Source organism: Phalacrocorax carbo, chromosome 4 (assembly GCF_963921805.1).
Source record: "Phalacrocorax carbo chromosome 4, bPhaCar2.1, whole genome shotgun sequence".
NCBI classification, from domain to species: domain Eukaryota; kingdom Metazoa; phylum Chordata; class Aves; order Suliformes; family Phalacrocoracidae; genus Phalacrocorax; species Phalacrocorax carbo.
In genome coordinates this window covers 82,996,332-83,013,805 of record NC_087516.1, presented here as the reverse complement: position 1 = coordinate 83,013,805, position 17,474 = coordinate 82,996,332, and the positions used below count along the sequence as shown (strand labels likewise).

Here is a 17,474-nt window from a genome sequence, read left to right as displayed (position 1 = left end):
TGTGGTCCAAGGGACACGGGCACCGTGAGCCCTCCGACTTCCTCAGCGGCGCTCCGCCGGCTCCTTCACAGCAGCGCGCGGGAGGCGGCCTTGGCGCGCGCGGCGCCCCGCGACCGCCCCAACGGACACGGCTTCATAGCCGGGAACGCGCCTGCGGCCGTCCCGTGGCGGGGGGAGGCCTCAGCCGCGCGGCCGTCCTTCCCTGAGGAGGTTCCCCCCGGTGCCGCCCCGCCCCGAGCGGTGCCTGACGAGCCTTACCGCTCTCCCGGCCGTTCCCTCAGGCCACAGCCAGGCCAGCGGCCCGCGCGCCGCTTCCCTCCGCCCCGAGCCGGGCTGCCCTGACTGACCCCCTTGCCTCCCCACCGGGGCGGGGCGGGAGGACCGGCGAGGCCGGTCCCGCTGAGGGCCGGACCGGGCGGGCGGAGCGGCGGCGAGGTGAGGCGAGGAGCGAAGGAGAGGCGGTAGGGCGCCGCTGCGGCGGGTGATGACGTCGGAGCCGTTTCCGGCGCCGGGGCGGTGACCGCGGCACGCACGGAAGGGGCCGCCGCCGGGAGGGACCCGCGGTGGAGCGGAGCGGAGCGGGGCGGGAGGGAAGGGAAGAGCGCGGTGAGGGGCCCGGCCGAGCCCAGGCCCGGCGGCAGCGGGGCGGGGCGGGGCGGGCGAGGGGCGGCGGGAGCGCTTTCAGCAGCGGCGACAAATATCGCGAGAAGTGGCGCGGCGCCGGCGCTAGAGGTGACCGAGACAGCGGCGGCGGCGGCCCCGGGTGCCTCCTCCTTCCTCCTCCCCCTCCTCCTCCTCCCCACGGGGTGCTGGCGCTGAGCGAGGCCGATCGGCGGCCATGGAGAAGGCGGCGGTACCGGCGGCGGCGGAGGGAGGCGGGGACGGCGGGAGCGCCGCGGCGGGGCCCGGTCCCCCGGAGGGGCTGAGCAGCAGCGGCGGCGGCGGCGGCACCTCACCCACCTCACCCGGGGCGGCGGCGGCGGCGGCGCCGCGGGGGTTGGTGCGGGTGTGCGACCTGCTGCTGAAGAAGAAAGCGACGGCGCCGGCGAAGGCCAAGCGGAGCGGGCGGGCGGGCAGGCCGGCCAGCAGCAGCGAGAGCGGCGGCGGCGGCAGCGAGAGCAGCAACAACGGCAGCGAGGAGGAGGAGGAGGAGGAAGACGACGAGGAAGAGGAAGAAGAGGAGGTGTCCGAGGTACGGCGGGGGTGAGCGGGGTCCCCGGGGGTGGGGGGCGGGAGGGGGGCGATGTCCGGGGCGGGGGCGGCGGGGGGGCGGCCCGGGGGTTGCCCTACTGATCCGGTTTCATAATTCCTCGCCGCCGCCGCCCCCGCCTCCCGCGGGGCCCTGCCGCAGAGGCAGGAAGGGGGCAGCACCGCGCCGCCCGGGGGCGGGACCGGGACCGGGGCGGGGGGACCCACACCGGAGCCCCCCGTGCACCTCCCGCCGCGGGGGAGCCGGCGGTGCCCGGGAGGGGGGCGGGGGCGGCGGCGCCGGTGTGCCCCGGGGCTGGGTGGAGGGGATGTCCCGGGGGCTCCCCGGGAGCCTGCGCCGGCGGCGGCCGCGCTCCCCCGTTTCGGGCGCTGGGGAAGGGAAGGGCCCGAGGCGTGTTGCAGGTGCTCCTCGACGCCGCGTTTTGCGTCTACACGTGCCGTGGCGCGATTGGGATGGCTCTCGCTGGAGAGCGTGGCGGCGGGCACGCTGCAGGATGCCCGTGCTGAGGCTTTTAGGCAGGCCTGGGCTCCGGGTGCCTGGCTAGGAAGCGGTGTGCGCTCCCCACCGTGGGAATAGATCATCTTGAAGAGAAGCAGGTGAGAGTGCAGCTAATGCCAAGGCTTCCTTAGAGCCCGGGGCGTTTTGCTGTCATCCTCCGCCTTCTCTGAACCTGACAGCAGCCACAGTTCCAATGTAATGCTGAAACATGCACAGGGAAGCGTTACGAACTTGCTCTCGATTAACGTTGGGTTTTTCAGGTAGGTATCGCTGGAGAAGGCCAAGCAAGACTTGAAGCCCGTTTCTTATTTGCATATGCAGTCTCACAGAGTTCCTTTGCTGAGTAGTTTTAATTCTGTAACCTTGTAAGCTGAATGTTCACTTCCACTTTTTTTTGAATAGCGTCCTCAAAAAAAGTCTGCTTGAAGTGTGTAAGCTTTTCTTTGAACTTGATTTCTAAGCAGTTTGGCTTTTAAGTGGTGTATCTACTTTTGTGCTAGAAAATAAAATGAGCAGGAAGAAAGGGAAGGAAGAGTCTGATATGTTGAAGGAAGGGCTGGGGTAAGACGGTGATAGACTTTTTCATGGTTAAGAAGCACTCTGCATTTCTGCAGGAGTTGATACAAGAAGCATTTTGTACAACTAATGTGAGATAAATTGCACACTAAGTGTGTCTCGATTAATGAGTTATTATACCTGGCATTTTGTTTCAATAATGTGTATTTTTAGGAAAGCAAGCATCTTCTTGTAGGTAGAAGTCTTTGAGATGTAAAACTTGCAAGCTAGGCAGCTGCAGTTGTATGCTGAACTGTGCTACCTAGCAGTCCTACAGGTGCTTGAAGAGTAACCTTCACCACAGTTGGTTGAGCTTCGCTCTGGTGGTGTGTGGCGAAGGGGTGAAGGCCCTTCATGACTTAGCAGATGTATCGGTTGATAGCTGAGCGTTGAGATGAGCTGCACGTGATGGCAACCTTCAGCAGAATTTGTGTGAAAGGAGACTTGATGGCAGAATCATAGGCAGGTTTATTTTGCGGTCCGTAGCCATCTTTCTAAAAGCCTCCTTAAACTGATAGCTATCAGATGGCATAGAGTGATGAGAAGGGCAGAGACCACCGAGGAACACGTGTAGTGTAAGGTGAGGTGAGCCTTAGCTTGCATGCTGTGCCTCATGCAGCCGTAGGTTCCTATTTAATATCCTTTGAGACCTGCAGAGAGATTAAAAAAGCAAATGATCATTAAAGTATCATGAGGCAGCGGAAGAATGCTTCACGTTTTTTTCTGACAGAATGACATGTGCTGTAGGTACCAGAAGCTGTCAAGGCAGTTTTGGTATCTGGAAGCTTCCCTGATGTTCTCATTGTAATCATAGTAAGTGAAGGTGTTCCCATTCTGGGTGGTCTGGGATTAAATATTAAGCAGGGTTAAGTGAGTGTGCGATAAACAAGTTAATAATACTGAGTTTAAGTTCAGGATACCATGAATTTTGTCATATATTAGCTTTATTTATAGTAATTCTTTTTCTTGATCGTTCAGGTTGCTTGCAAAAAAACGCTTTAGTCTGTCTCCCGCTGACTTGAGGATGAAATGGTCCAGCTTGTAGAATATGCGCAGCTGAAATCATAGTTTTTAGGAATGTGAACATGCGGATGGCCTGATTAATGGAGCAGAGGATCTAACTTCAAAGTAGTTCCCAGCAGCTCCTGGGGAGGCAATGTGTTTTGAGTGTTCTCAGCAAAAGGGAGTTTTCCTTGTCTGAAAGCAACCTGATGTTTAATTTTGCCTTTTAGAAGCCTTTTTTTTTTTTTTTTTTTAAAAAAAGGGGGTTTGTTTCCACTGAGGAATTTTTATTTGGTTTGGGTTTAAATTTTTTTTTCTCAGTTCAGACCTACTTGAGATGTGCAAAGCTTATGTAGTTCTCAGCAGTTGGACTGTGGTCTTCTGACCACTGGCAGTCTGGAAGGAAGAACACAAAGAAATCTAAGTTTATGGTTTTGCTGTAAATGGAAACTATTGTGGAAACACTGCATAAGATGGTGTTCCCTCCCAGCCATTCAGTTCATTATCTCTGTAAACTTAAGACAGTGTGTCTTAGGCTATTTTTTGACCTTCATTACATTACATTACATTAAGGCTTCTCTAGTCTCTGAAGCAAAGTACTTCAAGATTTGACTACTAATGAGACCGCTTCTAAAATTCAGGAGTACAGTAGCAACAAGTCAAAGGAGTTACAATCGGAAACCTGGCAGATACTAAATCATAAAAACCCCAGGAGCAGGAAGCCATTGTTTGGCTCAGTTGTTGCTGAGCTGATGGAATGGAATAAAAAGTTGTAATCGGATGTTTTCATCTCAGTCTGCTTCTAAACTCTGTTAGATCTGAGTGTGGAAGCATAGGCACTGGGTAGAGCTCTGGGAGAAGTCGATCTGGAATTTCATACCAACAACTTAATGAGCTCCTACTACAATGCTCATGGCAACCTCCAAGGTTTCTTTTTGAAATTGCAGCAAATCGCTGCTTGCCAAACCTCAAGGTTCTAGGTAGCATGGTCCAGTACTGTCAATGGCAAATGGCCTTTTCCCTGGCCGCCAGTTAATAAAAAAATGGCAACTCTTTTCAGCGCCCAGGAAAAGGCATTTTAAAGAAAGAGAAAAACGAGAGTAGAAATTACGCACTGGGGGAGGTCAGCTTGCATGCTTCTTGGCAGAGTTCTGGTCTTAGTTTATGGACAATCAGGTACCAGCAAAAGGGTTCTGTTTTCATAGAGGTAGCTTCTTAAGCTGTTTAAGGAGCTGTACTGTTGGTAAATAGGACTGCGGTGCCCCGTTGATCGATAACTCACAGGGAGTGTGCAGTCAGGCAAAAATTGGATAGTTGCAGTGACACATGGAAAATGTAATTGGTTGGCGTGTTAGATGTTTAAGGGTGAGACCAAGGTACACCTCTGTTCTCGAGCGGATTTCTGTGAGGAGTGTCACTGAAGAAGGCTGAGCTCTTGGGTCAGTCTATTCATTGCATCCCTAACGGGAAGGTGTTTTTGCTTTTTAGTGGGGCTTTGTACAGTGTACCCTCCACCTCCGCTTAGCATGGCTTATTATTGATATGTAAATATGCGAGACAAATACGAAGACAACTGCCCGTCCAATTTGTGCCTTATGGCAAGTCAAAGGTCTGTCTTCTCAGCTGCCTAAAAGAACGATTTTCAGGACGTGAGTCAAAAAAAAAACCAAACCAAGGCAAAAAAAGGCAGAGGGAGGATGTCAGACAAATGAAAGGTGTTGTATAATGCAAAGCTTGGGAACATTAATATTGTTTGGGAACTTTATTATTTGCTTTTTTTTTAATGAAAACATAGTTTAGCCATTCCTCTTGAACGGCCTTGGATAAAAAAGCATAAATATGCAGGTTTCTTGAAAGGGTTTTGCTATGTACTGATTTTGTTAAACATTTGCCTTCGATAAATAGTGAAATAGTGCAAAAAATGTCCAGGTCCTAGTGGCAAGTTGCTACTGAAAAGTCTGATGTCCAGAGTGCATTAGGGCTTCTCTTACTAAACACAGGTTTAATTGTATAATAAAAACTGTTTACAAGCTTATTTCAAGTCTTTGAACTTAGAGGGTGTTTGCTGCTGGCAGTGAAGTTTATAATTGCTTTCCCTAATATCGTATCTGTTTCAAGAGTTTGTAAGGTCAGTTTTGTCTGTGAGAGCAAAGTCTCGTGACGATTAGATGTGGATCAGTCTTGGATTTGAGTGTTATTTGCTCTCTTTCATTTTCCTCTGAGTGGTATCGTTTGTTACTGGACTCTCATACGATGTACAAATTAGCTTTCTAAATGTAATCCTCAGTAACGTTTGCTGTACCTGAAAGTGCTGCTCTATGCAAAGGATGTTTACTGAGATGGTTTGGCTGTTTCTTAAGTGTTCTTGTTTTTACTTGCGCCTCATAGCTGCTGTAATTCAAAGTTCATTTTTGTTTTTTCAGCTGCAATTGAATTAATCACTTAACTGAACTAGTAAGATGAAGTAAATAAAACAAGAAAACACCACTGGTCCTCTAAAAGTTCTTCCTGCCAAAGAAGCTGCTCTTAACTTCTTGAGCTTCAGATGTAAGGGGTTAATCCGAAAACTTGGGCTTACTGGTGTGATTTCAAGGGCGTCACAGGCACACGGTTGTAATATTTAAATTGTAAAAGGCTTGAACAGCTTAAGTGTTGAAATAAGCTGTTGATTTGAAACACAGAATTTATTTTGTAATTTCTTTTTTTTCTTAAATCCCAGCTGTCTGAATTAGAATCCTGGAATAAGGCCCTTGGGTTCGTAGGGCTGCTGAAGAGCCAGTATGTCTCGCTTGACCATCATATGATACATACTCTTTATACCATGACTTTCATCTCCTCGCATCTTCAAATATGGGATGGAACATGCAACCAACCGGGCTCTGTCCTTGTTAGTGTGTGGCATCCTGACGTACAGTTCAGTCTGGTATTCTGGTGCCGCCTTTAATGCTGTAATTCTTTTCCATCTGTCGTCTTTGACAGCTTTTTGGCTGTACTGCTTTGTTTCTTCCGTACAAAAGAAGAAATAATACTGACATCTCTTACGAGAAAAGCCGAACTTGCGTAAGACCTGAGGTGACTTTGGCATTTTCCTCGTCAGTATAGTTACTCCAGTGTATAGTTCAGCATAGCAATAGTGACCTCATATCAGTTGAATTGATGTGACTGAAAAAGCAGGTGAACCACAGCAGGGACCGCGGCAGACCACTTCTCCATCTCTAGGAAGAACCGTATCGTGCCACTTGAGAAAGGCCAATTCTCACCTTTATGGCCCGTACTCCCAACACAAAGCCTGCTCCTAGAGAAAATATTTTAACAGGGTTGGCGTTATGGGTGCTATTTTTGTTTTATTTTGGGGGAGGGATATGTTAAGTATGATGTAATGTAACTGTTAGGAGTTAGCATCCATTAATTGTCTCTGAAGGTGATTAGAATTGGAGATTGCCTGGAAGCATGTAAAGGATGTTTTTGAAAAATCCATGAGATGACAGGGCTGTTGGTAAGTGAATCCCGCAACCAAGTTCCACAATAGTGAAATTTGCCATAGCTGACCCCAAGAAGCATTAGCCAAAAACATTTAACATCCCTTCCTTGTTGTTCCCTAGGTTATGTTCCAGCCAAATCAGCTTGGAAAGATGGAATGATGATTTGGCTGGCTTCGCCACTCCCTGCTAACCACCATTCAGTCATTCCTCGCGTCACCCTATGGATGATGACTAGCATATGCCCCCTTATCTAAGGGAGTTACGTGACTAGAATTCATATGCTAGTTAGGAGATCGAGCGTCCTGTTGACTGGCTGAGGTGGTAAGCAAAGGTTAAGCGTAGTATCTTCATGTGCATTATACAGAGCCGATAAGTGGCGTCTGGTGAGACTGAGAGCATATTTTGAAAAAAAAAAATCCTAAACATTTGTCTGCTCTATGTAATTGAAGTTATTACTGAATATCTGGGTTTAAAAAGAAGCCCCTGCGTAAAATGACCACTGCAGACGGTGGAGTTAGGTATTGGTGGCACCACGTGAATTTGTTAACTTACTCAGGTACTTCTGCAGGAAATGTCCTTACAAACATAACTGCTGCGTGCAGGCTGGAGCTAAGCACCCCATACTTCATGCTAGTAATTTAGCTCTTTAAAGAGACTGATTTTTCTGGAAGAGGTTTAGCCGAGAGCATTTCCTCTTCTGTCAGTTTTAAAGGTAAATGGAATTATGTATGTTTGGGGTTTTTTTTTTCCTCTCTCTGTGTTTTCAAAACAAAACTATTTGTGCTTATGTAGGATATAGCTGATTTGGAAATGGGATTTAGGAATTGAAAAATCAATGCTGTGGATCCAAGATAAGTAAGAAGGCTTTGTTTCTGAGGTGAAAAAAACAAGCCCCGTTAGCGTTGAGGGGAAAAGAATTGCACGAATTTGATATTAGTTTTTTAGACTATTTGAGGCAGAATCTATGGTTGCCTTGGTAGGCAACCTGCGTTTTTTCAGAAGTGGTGATGTGCTTTTGGTTACTTGCTGGTGCGGCATTTTAGGTGACCAAGTTGAAATAACATCCTGAAGATGTGCTGTATCTGTAGAGCTTCTGTACCTACGTCGGACTTTTTGGTTAAGTCAAGAACTTCTGATGTTTCGAGAAAGAATAGTAATTGTGTGGGTGGGGAAGGACTTAACTCTAGCAAAGGGTTTGGATCAGGTCATTAAAGTGACGCATGTACTTAGGGGGGGAAAAAAAGAAGTCTTCCTTAATGTGCGGTTAGCCTTACCAGTGAATGCAAACATGTCTTGGTGTTAGTGTGTGAATTCTGGTGACCTCTATGCAGTCATTGTGCGGCGTCAACAGGAATATTTGAAAAAAAACAAACAACCAAGCTTGACCAATGAAGGGCAGCATTTCCTTTCTGTTTCCACTAAGCAGTTACTTCTTTGCGTTAATCGGTACTCAGAGAGGTTATATCAGTGTTCGAGGTGTTTTTCAGCCACGTTTTTTACCCCACTACGTGCAGTCCTAAGCTCATAAGTAACGTGAACAGATCAAGCCATGTGGAGGTATTATTTAGCTGTTGTGTCACCTTGTTTTCACATTAGGTAATAGTTGTATACCAGGCTAAAAATCGGCCACAGAACCAAGTATGTCCTTAATATATATTTGTTTGTGCTTGCAGTACTTTCTTTTAGGCTCAGTGTTGTAATTATGGTGATTTTGTTTGCGTTACCCAGAGCCGTTTTTGAGAAATACAAATCACTGGTAGTTTGATGTGCAGGTGTTTTTCCTCTGCTGTATTTTAGCTGAATCCTCAAGTCTTAGGAGTATAATGGTGTATCCTAGGAAATGACCTGAAATAAACCTTGATTTTAGTTTTTTTTTCCCTGCACTGTCCCGATATCCTAGGTCTTTTTGGTGTTAATCATTAAAAATGTATAACATGTCCACGTACGCAGCTGTTGAGATGCTAGGAAGAAGTTCGGAATATTAAAAGTATGATGAAATGTCATTATTTAGAATATCAGTTTGGGGTTTTGGCCTTTGTCCTCTTCAAGTTCACTTAGAAAGAGTCAAAAAGTTAAGTGTCTGGATTGGTTGGTTTTTTGTTTTAGGTTAAAATTAAAGGCATCTTTCACACAGTAATATAACTTCTTTCTACTGCTAAGGAGGCTGCCTCATCTTTGAGCTCAGGTTTGTTTCCCCTTGCCCTAATGAAAAAGGAATGGTTGTTTTTAGCCTGTACGTCTGCCCTTCGCAGGAACTGTGTTGTGGATTGCAGCCTCAGCAGAAGGGGAACATCTGAAGCCTCTCTAGGGCAGGGAGTGATTCAGAGATGATAGGAGGAAGGTTGTTTTTGTCCTCCCAGTTCGTTCCGCGAGCAGGAATAGGACTAAACACGAGAAGCTGGTTGTTCCTAGTACATCTGTATCTGGCAGGTATCTGGTGACTCACATGTTTTCCTGTCCCTGAGCTTTGCTGTTTAAAAAGTTGAGGTATTTCTTTCCTTTTGTTCCATCTTGTCCTGAAATGCTTTGCCAGTGGAATTTTCCTTTTTACGCTGTTCTGCAGGTGTGAATTGCTCTCCTCCACAGAATGGTGAACAATGCTTTAATGAAGTTTAATATTTCAAGTCATGATGTGACATAGTTTTTTCTCCTCAAGCGCTCAGTGTTGTTCAGCCCCTGTGTCAGCGTGGGTACTAATCCCATCGAAGTCGGGGGAATTGGGCTTGCAGGAAGGTTGCAGTGAGCACGCTGCTGCCAGAGAAAAAAAGGAAAAAAAGGCATTCATTGCTCCTCCCAGCCTCTCGGGAAATTATCTTGTTGAAAAAAACTCAGCAACAGAAAAAGCATGTTTACAGTTGATCAGTTCCTTGATCCAGTTTGTCAGGCAGTCGCACGAGAGCTTGTGCTGACACAGCGAAGAGCCAGGAACTTGGGCAGGGAGGAGGGACAAGGAGTGCCTTTTTTAGTGGAACTGTTCATTGAAACGCCTGTCAAAATAACACTTGCGTTGCCTTTGAGGACTCGAATTTTTAAGAATGGTACAGATCTGTGACAATTTTTGTATTAAGGGGCTAAGTGGCCCTCTTGACACTTCCTTTGGATCTTCCATTTGAAAGTGGCTGGTACAGTCCTGGAGAGATAAATAGTGCAGAAAGTCGGGGGTTTTTTTGTTTGCAGCTTTAAAACTTGAAAGCTTCTTGAGATAAAATCAGCACTGACTTGGTTACTCTCTGTTATTTGTTAAGGTTCTTGAGAGCAGCATATCAAGGATAGGGAGAGAGAGGAATGAAGCAGTATTTTCTTAAAATGTTGCTGCACTTGTGAGCGTCGCCGTCGCCGCTCTGGTGTCATGTAGCGCAGTGCAGCAAAGGAGTCTTTTCGTCCACTGGCTACCCTAAAATGGTCACAAGGCACAAATGTGATCAGTGTGGTAATCGTAATACAAATAGCCCAGCTAGTTTAACGGAAAAGAGCACTTTGAACGTAGCAGTCTGCTAGATAGATGAACATATGCCTTCTGTCCATCTCAGTCATGAACAGAAGTGAAAGTTGGCATAACAGCATGCTGGTATTTTTGTGAAGCATCAGCTTGATAAAGGATCTCCGCAGTCATAAATATAGTGGCAAACTTTTATGTGCTAAACTTTGAAGAAGGTCTTCGCTAAAGCGTGCACGCGGGGGAAACGTTTATGCTTCTACACAACTTCTCTGTAAAACCACTCTAAATGTAATTGTGTGGCTGGGTTGGGAAAGTGTACTTGTGTCTTCGAGTTGAGGTGGGTTTTTAGAGTGTGCTAGTAGGTGCTCCAGAGCTGGGTTCTGCAAAAATATTTAGGATATGAGATGGCGTAATGTGATGAGTTGATCTTACCTCTGCCGCGACAGGGGGAATCTCTCCCTCTGAGCTATTCCCAGCTGTGCCCTTTCACCGCTTCTGTTTGGCCAGCTATCTCCGTAGCAGGGCGCTGGACTGCGGTCTGTCTGAACAGTGGTAACGTGGGTACGGGGGGGAAGGGGGAGAAAGCCGTGTGCATTATTTTCTTTGGTTGGTTTTTCTTCGGAGCCTGGAATGGACGTGTGTTGTATCAGCTCAGGATGTGCCTTGTTCGTCTCTGTGGACTTGGTGTAGCCTCTTTAGCTGAGCATTGACAAAACAGCTCTGCCGAGTGCAGGGTTTGTTGTGAAATTGATGTCGATGTTAATTCCTCCCCTGCTTTGGACCTGTTGGGTGCTGTTCTGTCCCAGCATTGCTTGGTTATGTCAGTGTATGGCCAAAACCTCCACAAGGTTGCAAATCTCTTGGCTTTCGATAACTATCAACAGTACTGGCTTTGAAGTGTGTGAAGTAGTGCCACCTAGAAAGCACTTGCTTGAGTGAATTAGACTTGAAATAAGGTTAGTAGTAGTACGCTCCATGAACTTTAATTAAAAGCCCCCTATTTTTACATTAAAAAAAAAACCCAAAATGTTTTCAAGGAAGGTGGATGTCTTCCTTGGTTTCTTTTACTGTCATCCAGAGATGGGTATTGCAGAGTACGCAGTCTTTCTAAACCATTGGAGTACTTGTTAATAGAAATCATTTGAGCAATCGATTTTATAACAAAAATATTGTGTGCATAGTCTGGGATATAATTAAATTATTTTTTTTTAACTTTTTGTGATATTCCCATGCATTTATTAAATTTTGTTACTGGAAAATAATTCCTTTAGGCTCGGTGTGTATGATTCAATTTAAATGCCAGCGGAGGGGGAGAGGTTCTGCTATGGGGAGGGGGGTGCACATATGTTGGATTGAAAGGGGACCTCAGCTGTCAGGGTCAGGGTGGTGAGTTGTCCAGCGATGCTGTTGAAGACTGCTGAAGATTTTTTTAGATTTTGGACTCTTGCAAGCCTTTAGGGTTAGTCTTGGGCTAAAATCAGCTCTTATTGTGAGTGCATCTTGAACTGAGAAGTGCAGATGTTTGCAAGTTAATTGTTGTATATTTCTTTTGGCAATCTCAGATAAACTGAACCTGTGATTTAATTCCTGGAGACACAGCAAAGAAGAGGTGGGGAAAATGAGGTGTTGAGTGAACAAGCAGTGTTCAGCTACAAGTATTTCAGTCTGGCAGCTGGCTCAAGTGTACTGATGATAAATGCTGTGAGTTCTGGTGTGTGGTCCCCAGTCTGACTTGATCTTCCAAGTGACTTCAGATGAAACAAGAAGTCAACAACCATGTTGAAAGAGCGTAGAGAACACAGAAGTCTCTCATTGTTTTTATTGAATTTACATATTTTCCCCTCTTCAGCCTTTTCAACCAGTTTGCTCTGTTAAATTGCAGGCATGGTGTTGCTGTCAATGAACAGAGTAGGTTTTGTAGCTGGTTTAGTCCATGAACTTGAAGATGCCAGCTAAGTAACTCTGGATTTTGAGAGCTTTGTCAAAGAACGAAACATCGACTACGTTGTTATTGGTCCTGCTTGTTTCCGTGACAGTTAGGAAAGGTCTCAAAACCTGGTATTAACCAAGTCCAAATTAATTTCGAACAGCCTACCTGAATGCAGAGCTGTTGAAACAACTGTCTGGGTCCCAGCTGGGAGAAAGGAGTCGGGGACATCCCAACCCAGCAGATCCTGAATTAGAATTTGACACGGAAATACTTTATATCGGTGTTTGCTTAACTGGATTATTATGGATAGAAGAAAATGATGGACTAGGCCACTCTAAAAAGGAGAGACTTCATTCTAGAAAGTGGCTTTTTCTGGCAAAAGGTTTCCTAACTCTTTGAGGGGAATGTATTTGCACTTAAGTATTCAAGAGCTTCCAGTGGCTTACGGCTGTTACCTGCAAAAAGTGCTTAGATGTAAAACATTAGACAAGTTCCAGTGGATATTCCTATAAGCTTAATGACTGAAGAACTGGAGGTAAGGAACTAGCCTCCTGCATGTTGCTTGCAGTCCTTTTTATGGTCACCGAGTCTTGCATTATTATTTGTTCATTGTGTTCTACGAGTGCCTAGCCAAAATTGCCAAAAACTTATTGTGTTACAGCACGTATAAGAGAGAGTGTCTAAATCTGGGAGCTCGCATACCAATATTAACCGGCTGAAAATAAAGGGCAGCTTCTCCCGAAGCTGGCATCTTTATATCAAACAGAGTGCACGGCTAGAGCGTATGTTAAATGAGGATATATTGTTTTGAGCTTGTACTCAAATTTACACACTGCTGTGAAGATATCTTGGATTAGTACCTCTGTTAGAATTCAAGAGGTGTTAGCATGAATGTTGTTGGACTGTATGTGACTCCTACATGTGAGAAATTATTACTGTTTAGAGGCTATTCAAATGCCACTTCCGTTATACATTGCTTTCCTGTCACCAATATTTCATGTGCGGAATGAGAAAGGAATGTATTTGAATGTGTTTGGAGAAGGATCCTCCCTGTCCCAAAATGTTGTATTTTCTGAACGTGTTGCCCATCTTAGTTGTGTTTAGTAAATTGAAAGTTTTTGGACTAAAGGCTTGGAACAAGTATTACTCGGTGAAAACATGGACTACTTAAAGCGGAGAACTTAAAGGGAGTTTTGTTACAAAAAGCTCCCCTTAGACAAAAATTTGTGCCAGTAATTTTACGCTTCTGGTGAAAAACACTTTTAAAATGCCTGTGTAATGCTATGGAACTTGGTCTCACTTCTGCACCTTTGTGTCAGTTTTGCTTGAGTTTGCACTGGGCAGTTCCTCCAGAGCAAAACCGTCGGGGCTCCTCTAAGAAAATAGAAAACGTGCTGGACAAAAGCGAAGGCAGAACCGCAGCAATGTATGTTGACACATTTGCTTTTTAATGGTGTTCCAGCTCAGTTCATCTTCAGGGCAGTGCTACGGATGAGTCAAGATATTTTCTTTCCTTCTTTTTCCGTGCTTAGATTTGCCTTACCGAATTGAAATCCAAAATAATAGGGCTGAGGTAAGCCCTTGCTGGGGAAAAAGGCTTTCTGCTGATTAGAAGGGTTTCTCTCACTCTGTGCCAGAATGCTGCATATTTGCAGCGCTATAAAACTCCCTTGAGATGTCAGGTTCATTTAGGCATAGATGAAGACTTATCTCAGGAATATTTTTATGTTGTGCATCTACCTTCTGCTTAGAGTTTGATGGTGTGAGAATAAGAGGTTGCTAATAGAATTTAAGACTGTTAGTTTAGGACTCTTGACTTGAGTGTTGCAATCTCACTTCAGTCCGAGCTAGCTTTTGACATCCCTTGTCTTTCAGTGCCTGGAAAAAGTGCTCTAAGCTGAATGCTTTTGCTTGGAGCTTCCGTGTGCTGTTGGTGACTCCTTAGTTTCCTGGCATTATGTTACTAAATTATTTCACTTGTGGAAGTGATTGCCTTTTTTACTGACCCTCAAATGAGAAATCTTCTATGAATTGGTAATGCAACCTGAATGCTGACATCCCCCAGCTCTTGCTGAGAGAAGATAATATACATACTGGAAAAGGGTTCTGTGCATATGGAGGTGTCGTCATCTCTGATGCCACCAGAACCTGATAGCTCACGCAAGCTGCCAAGTATATGTGGCTGGTGTGGTCCTTCTGTTAAGGGAGAACAGTTCTGAGGAGGGTTGTGTGGAGGGAATCGGGCAGTGTTATTCTATCAGACAGGTCATGAACATCTGAGTCTGCTGTCAGCAGTCAGTCTTCAGACCTTTTTAGTTTTATGCAGAGGTTTAAATTGACATAAGAAGCTCAGAATGCGTTTGTCTTGGCGCTTTCAGAGGTAGTTGAGTACAGACGCCTTTCAAAGACAGTAGTTTCCTTGGAGCTCTGGAAAACCTAGGTCTCAGAAATACCATGTTAAGGCCCCTTGAGGAGTAGAATTTCTCCAGTTTTGTACGCTTACCAAAATGAGTAACGCTAAATGAACAGAAAACACTGAATGCGGCAGAAGGCTCTTGAGTGCCTTGCTGCTGCCCTAGGCCAACTGAAGAATATGCTGGATGGAAATGAAAGCTCAGTCTTGGGAGAAAGCTTAGTTTTTGAGTGGGAAATAGTCTTGGACAGTCAAAAAAAGTTGTTACATAGTTGTTGGGTAATGAATCCACATATTTTTGTTCTGTAAGTTTCCTTATCTGTGGGAGGTAAGGGAGCTGCAACAAGGGTGGTGTGATAGTAAGGATGGGCAGCAAGGATCATGTTGTGATGGTAAAACTCAGTGAATGCTCCTCTGCAGTTTTTGGCAGAAAAGTCTGGAATGTTCAGGAAGAGGGAAAGGGAAAAAGTAGATTTCTTTGCTTTGAAATTCACTAAAGCACCTACCTGAAGGATGTCGGAAATCTAGTCAGGTTGACAACTGCGGGGGTGTGATTGCTGTAAGAAGTGAAGAAAAAGAAAACAGTTTACTATGTGAAAATAGAAAAAACAGGTGGGGGTCATGACTGGAGACGGTTCCTGAGGTCCGGTTTTGGACTGACTTGATTTCATGTAATCGCTAACCACTGGGAATCAAGAGTAGGGGTTTGACGAATCTGTCTGGAGAGAGAAGCTGAAATGGTAGGTTTAAAGATATTTTTGTGTGTGTGTACACATAGAACTAAGGGACTTAACAAAATGCACCAAGTGATAAGTGATGCAAACTACTGAAAAGATGAGGTCATACTTTTGCAGTATAATGAGATTTTTCTTCAAAAAAACAACCACCCCAAAACCCTGATGGTATAAGAAGTACCTGAGAAGAGCATGTGTAGTGTCTTAGTGGCTATATGAGCTAGCTACTGATATGATGGAGTGATGAAAGGTATATGCACAGGTGGGGATGTAGTTCGTGATGAAGGTTGATAAATACTACTGCAGTTTTCCGAGGCAGTGAACTGATGTGGTGCGTACCCTGTCGGTTTGCAGAAACATTCAGTTCTGACTTGGTTGTAGAGGGTTTTGAAAAACTGCGTTTTTACTCTCAGAGCAGATAGGAGAAACTTGGCTCGGTCCAGCAAAATGAATGTGGGTAGGAGTATCATGACTTTCTAAAAAAGGAAGAAATGGGCCCAACACAGAGCTGAAAGCTAGTATTAGCAGAAGGAGATGTACATTAGGTGGTAGATAATTGTAGCGTGTCATTTTGACTTGTTTACTTGTTAGTGTGTTGCCCAATTAAGTTAGGGTTCTTGCTTTTTATTTTTTGTCTTTTCCCTGTGCTATCTTTACGATAATTTTGATGACTGCATATTCTTGAAAACAGAATAGCTTCAGTAACTGCATCTGTTTTAGAGGGAGACTGGCTTCCTAGATTTTTATGAGGTGGTTGCGTTTGAAGTGCTGGTTTGGTCATCCACTTCTGCAGCCTTTAAAACAGAATAAAGGAAGTGCAGACTACAAAAAATCACCCCTTCAGTGTGTGATGACTTGTCATGGCATGTGACTGATTTTTTTGTTGTTGTTGATTATTCTGTAGGTGATTTCGTGTCTTAAACATGTTTTTTGCTCTCCCCTTGGGCAGTAAAAGGAGCAGTCTCCCAGTACTAATGATAAAGCTCGGGACAGAATCTATAACGGGTTGCTTTCTGACGTACTACACCTCCATATTCACTGCTTTACTGCTTGTAACTTGGGTGTGCTTCTGACCCACGTAGTCTTTCAACCACAAGTTTGAAGCAGCCTTCGAAAAAGTGATCTGCACATCTACTTGCACACTGAATGTTTCTCTAGGATATAAGTGAGTGCTCATGTATCTTATGATGTTTTTTTTGTTTTGTGTTAGGAGGAAACTTGGTCATCTGAAAGTTTTAATGATGGAATTTTCCCCTTTGTGGATTAATTTTCTGATGTCATGGGCATTTCTAATCCATATGATATGACAGGCTTCTCTTTGCAAACGTATGCTGTCATAGTCAAAACGTTCAAGTACATGTTGTTTGTGATATATGCCTCAGCTTGCAAGGTGTTTCATGTGACAGTGGTGGGGCTTTTGCCTCTCGGCGCTCTGCACTTAGCAGAAAATGGGAATGTCGCAAAATTTTGGCTGGAAACCCCCCTTGCATTTTGGTCTTAACGGTCTCAGGCACTTTTTGCTTCTATCTGAAGTCACCTTGTTAGGACTGTACCTACTGCTGGAAGGAGAAATACTTGGGAAAGCCATGCTAAAGGGGATGACTGAGAGATGAGTTTGTACTGTGTTGAAGGGGCTCTTTCCAACTCTTATTTTTCCATCTCAGAATGATTTGGTTTTTTAGTAATGAATGCACCTCATGGTTCTGCTGAGTAAGGTGTTAGCATCGCGTGGGACACAGTTTAAATAACCCAACCTTGACACTGAGCTCTGTGACTCTGAAAACACACAAAAAAGTGTGTTTATATGCTTTGGGGCGGTTGGTGACCAGTACTGCTTGATCGGTTGTAAATAGATAACAATGTGCTTTTGTGATATAAGAGTGGGAATTGTCTGATCGGTTGTTCGAATGCCTGCGTTTCTGGGTGCCAGAATCTGTCTCGGATCAATTGATAAAATGCTCGTGTTTCAGGGTGACGTAATCTGAGCGATGCTAGTTCAAAATTCGTGGTGGCCTGTGTGGTACTGGAAGATGAAACTAAGAATCTTTTAAAAAACTCTCCGCTGTCTAGCACTTGAGCATTTATAGCTCCGTTGTGTAATTCCCCCTGCACGAACAACTGTGTTCTTGCAGATGCTTTTATTCTCACTTTGGTCAAATCATTTGCTTTTCACTTAATTGTAGTTAGCAGTGCTGTATGGGAAACACAGCG

The 17,474-nt window shown here is 45.2% G+C and overlaps 1 protein-coding gene across 5 annotated transcripts in view; it reads left to right on the top strand.

Moving 5' to 3' along the window:
• The first annotated feature begins 643 nt into the window (after positions 1–643).
• Positions 644–17,474, top strand: part of ANKRD17 (ankyrin repeat domain 17) — a 93,757-nt gene continuing 76,926 nt past the window's right edge. For 2 of the 5 annotated variants that reach the window (XM_064450734.1, XM_064450733.1), the window contains exon 1: positions 648–1,192. In XM_064450734.1, coding sequence (XP_064306804.1) covers positions 839–1,192 — 354 coding nt within the window. In that variant the 5' untranslated portion in view covers positions 648–838. Of the gene's footprint in view, positions 1,193–17,474 lie in introns of all 5 variants that reach the window. The other 3 variants (XM_064450738.1, XM_064450737.1, XM_064450735.1) reach the window with 2 other exon arrangements.